General features: G+C 29.2%; 1 protein-coding gene and 1 long non-coding RNA gene across 2 annotated transcripts in view; one reads left to right on the forward strand and one right to left on the reverse strand.

Moving 5' to 3' along the window:
• LOC107452662 (adenylate cyclase type 2 Ac76E) overlaps positions 1-13,502 on the reverse strand; it is a 180,921-nt gene that overhangs the window by 17,629 nt on the left and 149,790 nt on the right. The window contains exons 12-16 of the mRNA XM_016069209.3: positions 12,508-12,675; positions 12,073-12,157; positions 9,951-10,085; positions 8,997-9,104; positions 6,641-6,807 (exon numbers count right to left, since the gene is read on the reverse strand). Coding sequence (XP_015924695.1) covers positions 6,641-6,807; positions 8,997-9,104; positions 9,951-10,085; positions 12,073-12,157; positions 12,508-12,675 — 663 coding nt within the window. The remainder of the gene's footprint in view (positions 1-6,640; positions 6,808-8,996; positions 9,105-9,950; positions 10,086-12,072; positions 12,158-12,507; positions 12,676-13,502) is intronic.
• Positions 251-12,514, forward strand: LOC139425653 (uncharacterized). The gene is made up of 3 exons (XR_011636820.1): positions 251-427; positions 7,585-7,779; positions 12,382-12,514. It is a non-coding gene; the product is annotated as an uncharacterized lncRNA (long non-coding RNA).

Below are 13,502 nucleotides of genomic sequence, written 5' to 3' on the forward strand. Positions count from 1 at the left end.
TTTTGTTCTAACAGAATGTATTAACGTATTACATACCGATTGCTAGCTGCCTTCAATGACCAGTTTCAGTTGTCATGAATAGGCTCGCGAAACTCAAACATAGCGATGGGTGTCTGTTGGGAATTGCTATCAAATTTATTAATCCTATCACTTAATTTCAAGTTGTGAGCACATGATCATCACGTGTTCAAGATTCATCCCGGCTCCTCCCACACACACTGACACTCTGGCTCAAGAGAGAGAACTGATTGAAAACTCCGATTGGGAAGCACGTTGTTCTTGTTTGTTTGTGTCCCTGAATATTTTGCGTGTCCATATGTTTGTAAATAAAATTAAAACTTAAATGTTACACTATCAACTACCATTATTTAGAATTTCTATAGAAGTTTATGGAATATTAAGAAGTGTTCCAGGTTTCTGGGTGAAGGTAAGTTGTCCCCTTTTTTGATATCTTTTGGTAATACCCAAAAGTATCCTTAATTGGGCTAGAGAGTTTTCATAGATAAGCACGTAGATAGTAATGGATTCTGTTTCGGTATGGGTAGATAGTCATTACCTCTACACATGTCATCAAGCACTAGCCCCATTTTTAGGGCTCTATTTTTTTAAGGCCATGGCAGGAATGCCACGTAATTTTGACCTCGATCAGACGACATGAGCAGAGCCTGAACTGGTACACTTCCCACTAAACTTTCACACTATAACCAACGAGAGGACTTTCACCCGCGGCATATTTAGCATGCACTTTGCTGCGTATGCACACCGGTAGTCAAGTCGGCTATCAGGATCGAACTCAGAACATTTGGATCTTCACTAGCGGAGGGAGTAACGTTTTCACCGACTGCGCACCGAGAACTCTATTACCTCTACTTTATAAATTTCTACTAATATAAAAATTTATAAATTTCTCTGCGTAACATAAATGACCCAATGATAGCATCCTTCACATATTTATTTTTAGTATCCTTATTCAAAAAAAAAAAAAAAAAAAAAAAACGTTTTATGCTAGGTGTTTTACGTTTATCCTTAATCTAAGAAAAACAAAAAACGTGATTAAGCGTGAATATTGAGGATAGGTTAGCATCTAAACATCGAAACTATTTTATTCCTGAAAGAGTCTGAAAGGAATTGAAAAATGATTTTTAGAAGCCATCTTCAAGTTTTAACCAACAATCAAACAGGTGTAGATGTCAATACACCAGCTTTCCTCAATAGTGTTTCGTCACATTTCTGAAGAGTTTCGATTTTTTTCATTGTTTAAATATAAATTTGCGATCCCCACGAGTGTATACTCGCTTTTTTTATTTATTTCGAAAAGGACTATGATATATATTAAGGAAATACAGAGCCTTAAAGGCGATCAGTTCAGAAATTCGGTAGCTATAGCATTTAAAATAATAAACATATAAATATTTAACAGTCAAAATGGTGGTTTAAAAATCATTAAAATTTCCTGCTCATACCATTCAGCTGACGCCCTTCCTCGAATTCAGATTTCGACAACTAGATCAATGTTTTTTTGACATTGAAGTTTAGTTCTAGATATCTAACGTGAAGTTTTCTGAACTTTAAATCTTAGACTTAATTCTGCTTTTATTATGTTACAAACCTATAGTCAGAAATCGTAAAGAAATTTGTCAGCAGTAATTTAAATGTTTATATGAAATATTTAAATATTTTATTTATTCTAATGTTTTTAAAGAACGAAAATAGATCTTATAAAGTTATAAAAAATTTTATAAAATAAAGTTAGATTCATCGATTAAAATCTCAAGTTAAATAAGTTTCATCCAACTAAAAGAAAAGGTCCTGATCGTCTTAAAAAGAATTTTTTAAACAGCTAATTTTAAACAGTACGTATAATATTTCAAATATTATACGTACGAAATAACTCTGTTGAGTGTTCTTGATTTACATCCAAAATGAAACTGATTTAAGGATTGCAACTACAAAATCCACTTGTTACGAATTCTATGTTTTGTAATTGCATGAAGTTAATCTATGGCTGAACTTTTTGAAATTGTTAAATTGTAAATAACTTGTCTAGAAAAATATATATTTTCATTATTATTTTAAGTATTATTTAGTGATATGTAGCAAAACTGGAATATTTTCGTAATCTCCCTATAATGCAACACTAGCGGTACCATAAATCTCAATATTGATTTTTATTGACGCATTTACAAAAAAAAAAAAAAAAAAAAAAAAAAAAAAAAAAAAAAAAAAAAANAAAAAAAAAAAAAAAGAAGTTATTTACGCTCAAAGAACTTAATTTCTTTATCGCTTAAACTTCTTTAGCTTTTAAATGTTTACGACATTATTCATTAACTATTTCTAATGACTGGTTAATTGTTCATTAAGCAAAAAGGGCAATTATATTATTATAAGAAAGTGCTTGACGCATAGCTTAAATTATAAAAGAAAAAAAATTCAATTAGTAATTCGATGAAAAAGAATAAATTAGAAGCTAAATTTAAAGTGTTAGTAAAAACTATATATTTTTTATTATAACTTAAAAATGGTTAAACTCATAGAAACTTTATTTTCTCTTATTTTTATTTCACTTTTAAATTTCTAATCTTGATCAAAATCAATTATATAGTACTTAAAAGCTCATCACCCTTTCAAAAACCATTAAAGTAATTCAAATTAAAAAATTGCGTTTTTATTTAACTTTAATCATTGTAAGTTAATTCATTTTTGTATAAAAATAAAGAACCTAATTAACTGGAGTGATATTTTCATGCAATTAACAAACTTTCACGCATTAAACAATTAAATAGAATTACTTGAATGCCTAAATTATTTCCTTGATTATTCTCTTCTTTTCAAGAAAAAGAAGGGACAGAAAATCGTATTTTATAAGCCTTTTTACTTAATTTAAAGTAAATTTGCTTTTTAAAATATCTTTTAGTGTTTTCTCAATAGAAAATAAATTATCCAGAATTAAACTCAAATATCTTCCAAAACAAATTATTTCGCACACAATTGTCAAAGTTTTCTTTCACTCCATTTAAAATTCTAGAACGAAAAGCATAAAAAATCTTTGTGCGTCAGCTATTTATTTATAAATCTCTGCTATTCTTTTTAAAAATTTATTTGTGTATTTTTAAATATAAATGCATTTAAAATATTTTTGCTCATTTTCTACACTAAGTAAGTTCAAATTATTGTTATGCCAGCATTGAATTTTAAAAAAAATTAGCAAGAAAAAGTGTAATAAAAATAATAAATAATATAGTTATAATAAAAAATATAGTATATTGTTAAAAATTCAGGATCAAATTTCGGTATTAAGTTCCGGCTTTTTGGGTGTATTCGGCAGGGGTCTGTTCAGACATTTTGTGAAAGGTCCGTTTTTGTAAAATTGTGAAAAAATTACTCGTAATTTGTGAATATAAAATAAACGTTCAGTCACATTCTTTCAACCAGGGTCCGCTTTTCTGAATTTGTGCAAATAGGGTTCGTTATTGCAAAAAAACTTTCAAGGAGTTTTTAAATTATAAAGACATACAAGATTATGCTCAACACTGTAAAATTATAATGGAAAAATTAAATTTTAAAAAATAAACAGCAATGGCAGCTACTAAATTAGCGATGCAACATATAAATATTTGGTATTTAGCCTGCACTGCTGAACGTAGAATATTCATTTTAGACGAATAAAGGAAGATGCGTCTGCGGAAGACAAAATTTAGTTCGTTTACATCTGTCTCCCCCCCCCTCCTCGGAAGGGTTTATTCGATTAACAAAACAATAATGAAGATAAAACAAATTTGTGAAGGGTCCGATTGAAAGATAAATTATTTCGTGAAGGGTCCATTTTTAGGTTAAAATATTTTGTGAAGGGTCCGTTTTTATGAAAAGATATTTTGTGAAGTGTCCGTTAACGGACCCAAATTTCTTCTAAACAGACCCCTGATTCGGTAAAACCATTTTTACCGTAAACCATTTTTGTATCGCAAATTATTGTACCGTAATTTTAACAGTAATCTAATATACTAGGAGGCTCCGCCCCCTGCTCGCTAACGCTCGCCAACCCCCGAGAATTGCTACGCAATCCTATGTGGTTCACGCCGTGAACCATGGCTCGCTGCGCTCGCTCGCCAATGAACACAATGTTCTAGCACAAAGACATAATATATTATCATCAAAGACATAGTATTTTATCATCAAAGACATAGTATTGTACTTATGTAGAAGAATTCTACCAATGTTCTTATTGGCTTTTAAAAAAGTATATTAGCTATTTAGATTGTACATGGTGAAAAAATCAAAACATTAGCTAAATAAGAAACATATTAGCAAAATAAATTATCAAATATTGCTTCACTAATATTCTGCATTTTAAAGCGTGAAAATTCAATGCATAAATAAACGCGAAATATAAAAAAATTCAATGCATTCAATACAAACACTTAAACGTTTTTTAGACGTTTAGGTAGCTCCCAGTAGAAAAATATCAATTCAACAGCGGCCTTTTAAAGCATTCTCACTTCAATTAATTAATTAATTCCTAATTGAGTTTAAATTAAATATTATCATGTTTTTAGGGCATGAATCTGAATTGAACAACCTGATAATGCTCACTCTGGTTATTGTTTCCGTTTTTAAAAGCGCTATATGTTGAGCCACCTCATGTGACATTTGCCATGTGACATTTTTAGCAGCAATCATTGGTCAATTTTTTAACGTTGCCATTCGGGAAGTTGTAATGAGGCTTTTTTTTGGTGCCGTGTAAGAGAAATATATATATAGATATAATTCTCTTACGTGGCTCCCAAATTTTGGCTGTATTTCTTTCCGGTGGCAACGTTTGCTTTGTTTTGTTTGCGTTACTATTTCTCTTACACGGCGACAAAAAAAGCGTCATTACAACTCCCCGAATGGCAACGCTAGAAAATCGACCAATGATTGCCGTTAAAAATGTCACATGCCAAATCTAGCAGAGGTGGCTCAACATATAGCTCTTTTAAAAACGGAAACTGAAATAACCAGAGAGCATCAGCTTCGGCAATCTATTAAGCTAGGCAGAAGTGAGTAGTCTTTGTCGATAGATCTCTATTTTAGTATTTTGTTGAAAGCGCTTCTTTTCACGAATTTATATATTACGAATTTATTTGACGATTTTTGATTTATATCATAAATTATACTATAGCACATTTCTAATAGGTTTCACGAACTACATATCATTTATTTGAATTCAAATTTATTTTAATGACTTAGTATTTACTAGAAAGATTTAATTTTTTTTTTAAAAAAAAGTTTTTATATTAACGAAATAACATGGATTTGAATGATTGTTTTGAATTCTTAGAATTTTGTGCATTTGCAATGTACCTAAGTTAGTAGCGAGCGAAACGAGCTTGGTTTGCGAAGCAAACCATATAAGATGACGTAGCAATTTTCGTGAGTTGGCGAGCGTTAGCGATCAGGGGGTGCAGCCCACTAGTATTTATTTATTTAAAGTAGTGATTGAGTTATTTTATGGTAATTATTGTAAAAATTACGGTATATCAGATTTTATATTATGTTACAAGTTCCTGTAAAAATGGATTTTACAGTAAAAAGTACTGGTAGTCTGCGTGCAGGTAACTTTTACCGTAATTTGATCTAAAAAATTTTACAGTGTAATTATAATTAGTAAAATGATTTCTTGTGTGTTTTAAAAAATGTAACAGTGTAATATATCTGTTTCACGCAATCAGTATCATAACGTTGCGATATGTTTTCAGAATGTATGCTAACTGTACATGACCCGTAACATTTAATATTAAAAACCATGTTACAGCTAAGACTACCAGCGTTTCTCATTGGACATAAAAGTAAAGAAACTTTAAGAAAACCTTTGGATGATTTCTTTGGTTGAACATTGCTAAGCTGTTAACATTTTTACTAATACGGGTATCATAGTATGAATATACTATTATCTGTTTAATTACGAAGCTCTTAATCACTAAATACAGTTACAAATCACATTTTTCTGTTGGTTTGTTTCGATTTAAAAATTTTTAAAGGTTAAGGAAACACATTGAAAAAATGCAGAAAATAATAACATTAACTTTTTGGAAATGCAATCGAATTGCAATTTTTGACTGATATTTTAAATCATAATTTTGAAAATAACTGAAAAATGTCTCATTCGATGCAATTCCTTATAATATTCAAACTAAGTGATGCAAAAAAAATTGTCTTATCTTTAATAATAACAAAAGAAGTAAATTTTTTATGAGTTAAAAGGATGTAAAGGAACAATGTTTATAACTTCCATTACACTTTTTATTACAATAATGATGACAATACATGGTGTTTCGTAGCGACCACCTTCAATATATATCTTTTAAATCCTTATAAAAATTAAGTAGAAAAATTTATTTGTTTTAAATTGATTGAATAATCCGGATTTTTGTGAACAGTCGCCGGCCTTGTAAAGCTTGATGCGGGCGTTCATGGAAAAAAAATCTATTTTCCTGAGAAGAAAGCAGCAAACCGTACATTTCTATCGCTTTTCTTCATTGATTTTATAAATGGTCTGTCATTTTACTTACACCGTAAAAAATACTTCAAAAATATATTTACCTTCATGTTTATAGAGTTCTTAATTTAGAGTTAAGAAAAATAAATGCGTGTGTTAACGTACCCATCGTTGTCCTCTAAATTAGCAGCGAAAAGATCTGGTCTGACTAGAGTAAATGCTAATCCAAATCCTATGATATCAATCACCATGAGTATAACCTTCAACAAGTAGGATATCCTCAAAAATAAGGAGACTGCTGTTATAGTGAGAACTGCTGGGAATATGTGGGCCTGAAATTTACATTTAAAAAGTATTGACTAAAGTAATAATGCATTAATTAATAATAAAATCTTCAGAGGAAAGAATTAATAAGACGATGTATTAGTTAAACAATATGTATATATTAATAACGGTTTTATAAAGCGTTTCAATTAATTTAAATTTCAACTTTTGTTCTTTTTTTTGAAAAAAAAAATATTTCATAATTTGTTTTAGTTTTTCTTGAAACAGATATATTAGTTTCACAGTGTGTGAGTTACTAGTGAATAAAAATGTATAATAAGCTAAACATTCAAATTGTTAAGCGCCTTTTTGGAGTCGGATTTTTTTTTATTGATATGATAATGAATTGTATTAGGTGTTAAAATGATGATAAATTCTGTTAACAGTGTTCAGGAAGCTATTGAAACCTGTTTGTCATCAGATTTAGGTCTTCCAATAGGGATGTGAATGCTTTTTACGTAACTATTTTTCTTTCTAGTAATGTTATGTTAAAATACTTTAAGGATTGTGATTGGTTCATGAAATTAAATTTGTTTACTTCAATACCTATAACTAATTTGATTTTTAAGATAATTTTCTATGGGAAGTTTGGTGATGTTCTAAATTTTGCCTTTTGTACAGAATTAAAAACAAACTTGAACTGTTGTGCTTATAAATAACCAAATTTATAAATTCTGTGTTTATAACTACACTGTAAAAAAACTCAATACATCTTTAACCGGTATTTGGTGCAAAATTTCTCATTATCTCAAAGTTTAGTTAAATAGAAGATCATTTTATTTTAGGTACACCATAAATTGCAAAGTAGGATCGAGAAATACTTCCATGGTGCAACTGATTGCACCAAAATTTGGTAAAAGATATAAAACTTTGACGGTTATAGTAAACATATTTATTTACGACGCCATGGTTTCTTTACAACTCCACCTCGGTGTTTCGGAATGACTATTTCATGCTGTTTCACGTATCAACTCATATAGGTAGGTAAATGTTTTATTTGCATTAATTAGAGTTCATTTCTTTCATGCTAAATTTTTAAATTTGGTTGGCTGTATAAAATGGTTAGAGATATGTCATGAAATAACCTCATTCCGGTAAATAGTTTTGCTGCGGTAAAGAGCAACCTTGGCTTGCATTTGAACGCTTTAAAAATACGCTTTAAAAATGGTGCAACTTTCCTCAACTTTTATAAAAGAAAAAAAGAAAGAATAAAATTCGGTGTTTTGTTTCTTAAAAACACCTACTTTTGGTGCAACCATCAACTGATATTTGGAGCTAGTGAAAATACCAAAAGATGGCAAAAGTGATCTCCATTTTGTGTAGCCAGCAAATGAATACCGATTTTGGCGACACGTGGCTCGGAATTTTTAACAGTGCACAAACAAACTCGATGAGAAATGATTAAATAAACAAACGCTCTTCAAACAAGAGGAAATACCTCCTAATCTCTTCTTGACCTCACGAAAGTCGTTATTGTTGCCCACATTTATGTAAACAAAGCCTTTCATTGTTTTTTTTTTCCTGAAGTTATCAGCAGATGGTCACACAAACCTATCATGGTGTGGGATCCCATTGATCGTATGTGGGATCCTATTGATTGATAGCATCCTATCGATCGTTAAAAATAACGAATTTGGTAGGAAGTATACTTCCGACGATTTTATGAAATATTAAGTAACCGGAAAGTTGTTTAAATTTAGATTGCAAAATACCCGCAGTCCAGAATCAACAGGGAGTTAATAAAACCATAGTGAAATCATAGAAATTTTTTTACTTTAGCTTGTCTCGGGGTAAAAATTTCCATATTCATTTATAATTAAATTTACAAAACTATATATGATTATTAGTTAATTGTATTCAATTTAATCGAATTATTATTAAATTAAATTAAATTTACGTAACTATAGAAAAATTAAATATATTAATTCAGCTTAATTTTCTTATTTTTAACTAGCAGTTAAAGTTTTGAGACGTCTTGATAAATCCAGATCTTGAATAAAATAAAATGAATGTTCAATACACTTTTAAAATTTTCCGAAATGTGTCAGTTTTGACTTATAAGGAAGGCATTAGCACTTCAAATAAATAGAAATGTACAACGCTATTAGAAGTTGAAGTAGGAGGAAAGATAAACATACCGAAGCATTAATGGTGTTTATGAAAGAATTTTCAAATGGAATCTCAAATATTAATTTACCTGTCCATACCGGCAGTGAGGCGGAAGATCCTGAGTTTGCCTGGAAAATAAATTCAGCGTCTCGTTCAACGAAACTCTGAAATCGCTATCTTCTGGGACACACATTACCTATTAAAATGTAATAGTTCCAACACATTAGAAAAAACACAAAAATAGTTATATTTTTTTTTTGTTTTTTTTTTTGCATTTTATAAGTATAGTGAATATTTTGACATATTTTATGCATATTTCTCAAAATGTAACAAATGTACACTTTGAACCATAATGATAAAGAAAACATAAAAATTACATTAAAAAAAGCTTTTTGATTGAATCACAATTAAATCGAGTATCCAAAAAAAAATTTCCGATGATTCAAAAAATCTCTTAAGGGAAGGAGATGTTGCGTGGATGCTCCATTTACGTGGATTTAAAAAAAAAATTGGCAATGAACTGACTTCTCTCTCAGCAAGGAGAAAGATACGGAGAAAGGCGTTAAAAAAGCTAAGGCTCACCTCGGACTGTCATGCCAATGATGATGCTGATGGAAGGAAATATAAATTCAAAACTTGCTGTACTCTGCTTAGGGAACTACAAATATGTTCACATCAAATTAGAGAGTAAGTTACTAAACTCTGCCAACAGATGTTACAGCTACGGGAAATTATAAGAATTTTAAAAAAAACTGATCACCTTGTGTTTTATTAATAAGGGGATGTAGACTGAAAACAAAATTAACAGACGCCTGTACAAAAAAATCAGTTGTAATGGTCTGACATACGGCAGAAAGTATAATTTAATAGTTTTTTATTGTTGTAAGAATTATCAAAAGTTGATGAATTTGAAAATTAATTTTGATCTGACGAGTATATATATATATATATATATATAAATTCATTCTTCCCCTTACGAGAGGTAAGAAGTAATAGATAAATAATGTCCCCTGACTGACGTAGGGACAGACAGGAAACTCACCATATTAATGAAGGATGATGCGAAGATGAATGTGTTGGCGATTAGGAAGAGGATAACTCTCAGCACATGATTGGAGGAGACGTCAGTCGAACAAGAACCTCGAGAGTGTGAATGATGACTGTTGCTGCTCCTACGCTGCAATCACAAGAATGTCACTACTCAAAATATCAAAGGCCAACAGAATTTCTTTGAATATCTCAAGAATAGCATTATTGCATTATCTTATTAAATTTTGAATTTTGAATTGAACTGATGGTAATAAGCTTAAATCAAAACGTACAGTTTTTTTCGATGATGGAATTATACGAACATATGCTAATTTCGCATTTATTTGAAGAACAAAAACACTATTTTAACGTCTATTATAGCAAGTAACTTATCTCTCATGAGCTTTTATGAATTTTAGATATGTTATAATGCATGTTGTTAAGCGTACAAACTATAGAAATGATTCAAATAGATATTTAAGTTTGAAAATATATGAAAAAAATTATTTGAAAAGTGAAGGTTGCTGAAATGAATGACCAAATTATTATATAAATTTTTAAGTGAAAATATTTCTTCGATATAACATTACTGTACAATACAAACTTTTCAGTAAAATGATGTTAACGCCATTTCATGCATAGAGCACTGGTTTAAATTTATTACCTTTTCCAAGTAATTTTACTTTTGCTTTTATTGAGTTAAAAGTGTAATTATCAATGAGACACAGGCTTCCAAGGAAATTAGAGAAAATAATTTTAACTGTGTGATGTTATTACTTTTACTTCATTTAAGGGAGCTGTTTGGCAAGCTATGTACAACCAATTGGTTAAAAATCCCTGCTACACAATTTTGGTTTATAACTTTCCATGTCTTCATCCATTTATGAGATAAGTACCCTGACTTCAAAGAAATTTAACACTATCATAAACAATGTTTTTCATTTTCAACAACGGTTATTATTGAATTGTTTATTTTACATATTAATAATGGATCATTTATTGAATTGTTTTTTTTTTAGACAAGTAACTTGGTTAAAAAGTTGAGACAAGTAAAATCATTTTAAACTTTGTAATAAAACTTATAAGCTTTTCTCAATATAAAATCACTTATTCAAGATAAATTTTGTAAAAAAATATTTTTCGTGTGGAAAAACAGAAGCGAACTATTTTTCAGCGAAGTCATCTGAAAACATTGATTTCTATACTCACAAACATTTAGGCTTTTACAAAATTTTAAATTTATCATCTAATTAGCGCAATAAAAATTTAAAGTATGATGAAAATTACATTAATAATAAATGTTTAGGAAAATAAATAATCGGATCTGCGTGTTTGAAAGTCACTCCTATGAGAAAATGCCATTAAAGATTTGTGGAGGCTGATTCCATCTTTACAAGTATCAATGTGAAATATTCAGTTTCTTTCACATTGGTTAGTTCCATCTTACATTTTCAGAAAATAGTTCTCGAATGTGTATACTGATAAATTATGTATAAATAAAGACCGCGTGTTTCTAAACAAATTTAAATAATTGACTTCTTCCTCAAAGTAGTATTGGAAGTGTTTTACCTACTTCTTAAAATCATAACTAAATAAGAATACAATATGATAGTAACATAAATGGCTTCTATGCAAAAAAAAATTTAAATAATTACATTTTTAAGAGGATACGTAATTGCTCTACGTTACAATAGCGTTGTGTGAGTTGAAGTTTGATACCAAGTAGACAGAATGTTCCGTATTGACCATAGTAAATATCTATATTAAAACCGTTTTAAAAACGAAGTCAAAATTAATATTTAAGCGAGAATAAAAATTGCTTCCCAAATCTTTATAAAAAAAAAAGAAAATACACAAGTAAGGGAGGTGAGACTGACAAAATAAAAACCGGTAAACATAGGAGTAAAATGACCTCTCGAAGGTTCATCAAGCAGCATAGCTATATATTCGAGAGATTTCGAAAGCTTTTATCTTTCCTTATTACTCAAATTTATAAATTTTCAACCTCTACTTTGTACAAATTTTCATTTAATTTTTGAAAGCACTCTAAAAATATACACGAAGGGTGGTGACTATAGAACACTCCGCATAGTTTCGATCAATAACTTTTAAAAAACAAGTGAATCTGAACGTACCTGATTTCTTTGAATCCATACAACAGCCATTAACGTCCCCAGCACAACCAGAGTTGAAGTCAGTGTGCCTACAACGGGTAAAGATCTGCCAAAATACAAATATTTGTAGGCAATTAAAATCATTTGTACAAAATTTTTATTTCTATGTAAAATGTAAATTAAAATGTTGTATTAAACGTAGATGTAATATAAAAATATTTTTATTCTATCATGATTTGATTGATGTATAAAAATTAATTAAGTGTTTTAAAAATATTATTTAAGTAGTAATTGAGTGTGAGAAATAAGCATTCCTATTTATTTATACAGGCATCAAGAAAAGCCATATAGCATATACAAGAATATGAAAACAGTCTACTGAGCATTTGAAAAAAATCTGTTCTATGTTTTTGAGACAATGCTAGATAAAAATGAAAATATGAAGTTTGAACTTACAAGCTAAAAACCAGTAGTTGAATTCCAGCGTTGCAAAGAAAAACAGCGCAGACGCAAACCATGGAGTAAAGAAATTTGGAATCACGCTGATTTCTAAAAGACGTCTCTAAATTAGAATCATAGAATTTCAGGAGTATGGGATTCAAATCTTCTCTTTTTTCACACTGTCTGCAAAAATATTAAAAATAAAAGCTTGCAACACGAATCAGCATTACATAAATGAATGTTCTTCATAATGAATGTAGTTAATAACTGAATTCTAAAATATTTTAAATACCAAATAAATACTACAAGATAAAATACATTTAAACACGTTTGAAATCATTAAAATTGAATTTCCTCTATATAATACATTTAAAGGAGTAATTGCTTAATATATTATTTCCAGTCTTTTTTTAAACAAATAAATACGTGATTGAGTCGCTCTGTATTTTTTGTAAATTTTGTTGCTAATCTTTATAAAATGTTTGCGCATATTTCTGAAATAAATAATCAAAAAATAATTCAACTTGAGAATTTATTGCAGAATAAAATAAAAATTATGCACACATTACTTAATTTCAATTAGTGAGAAGTAATTTTACTCAAAATCTAAATCTTTGCAAAGACTTAAAGGAAGAAGATGTCAATAAAATTCAAAAACAAAATTCAGAGATGTTACTTTATATTAAAAAGTAGTGCATGAAAATTTATGTATTTGGATTTAAACCTGCATATGAATTACTGTGCATTTTTAAAAATTACATTTATTCTACCAAGTCTCTTAATGAGTCTCTCAAAGTGCCCCAAGTCTCTTTGAATTAAGAGAGATGTTTTGTAAACACACACACACAGATTCCAATTGTTTTTCAAATATTCTAAAGTTAATTTTCTTATTTCAATGAAACATCTCTCAACATGCTTTTTTTATCAATTGAACGTTTTAAATTATTTTTAAATAAATTAAGAATTTGATAAATCAATAAAAATTATTTTAAAAATTCAAACAACTGAAC

This window comes from Parasteatoda tepidariorum, chromosome 1 (genome assembly GCF_043381705.1).
Source record: "Parasteatoda tepidariorum isolate YZ-2023 chromosome 1, CAS_Ptep_4.0, whole genome shotgun sequence".
Taxonomy (NCBI): domain Eukaryota; kingdom Metazoa; phylum Arthropoda; class Arachnida; order Araneae; family Theridiidae; genus Parasteatoda; species Parasteatoda tepidariorum.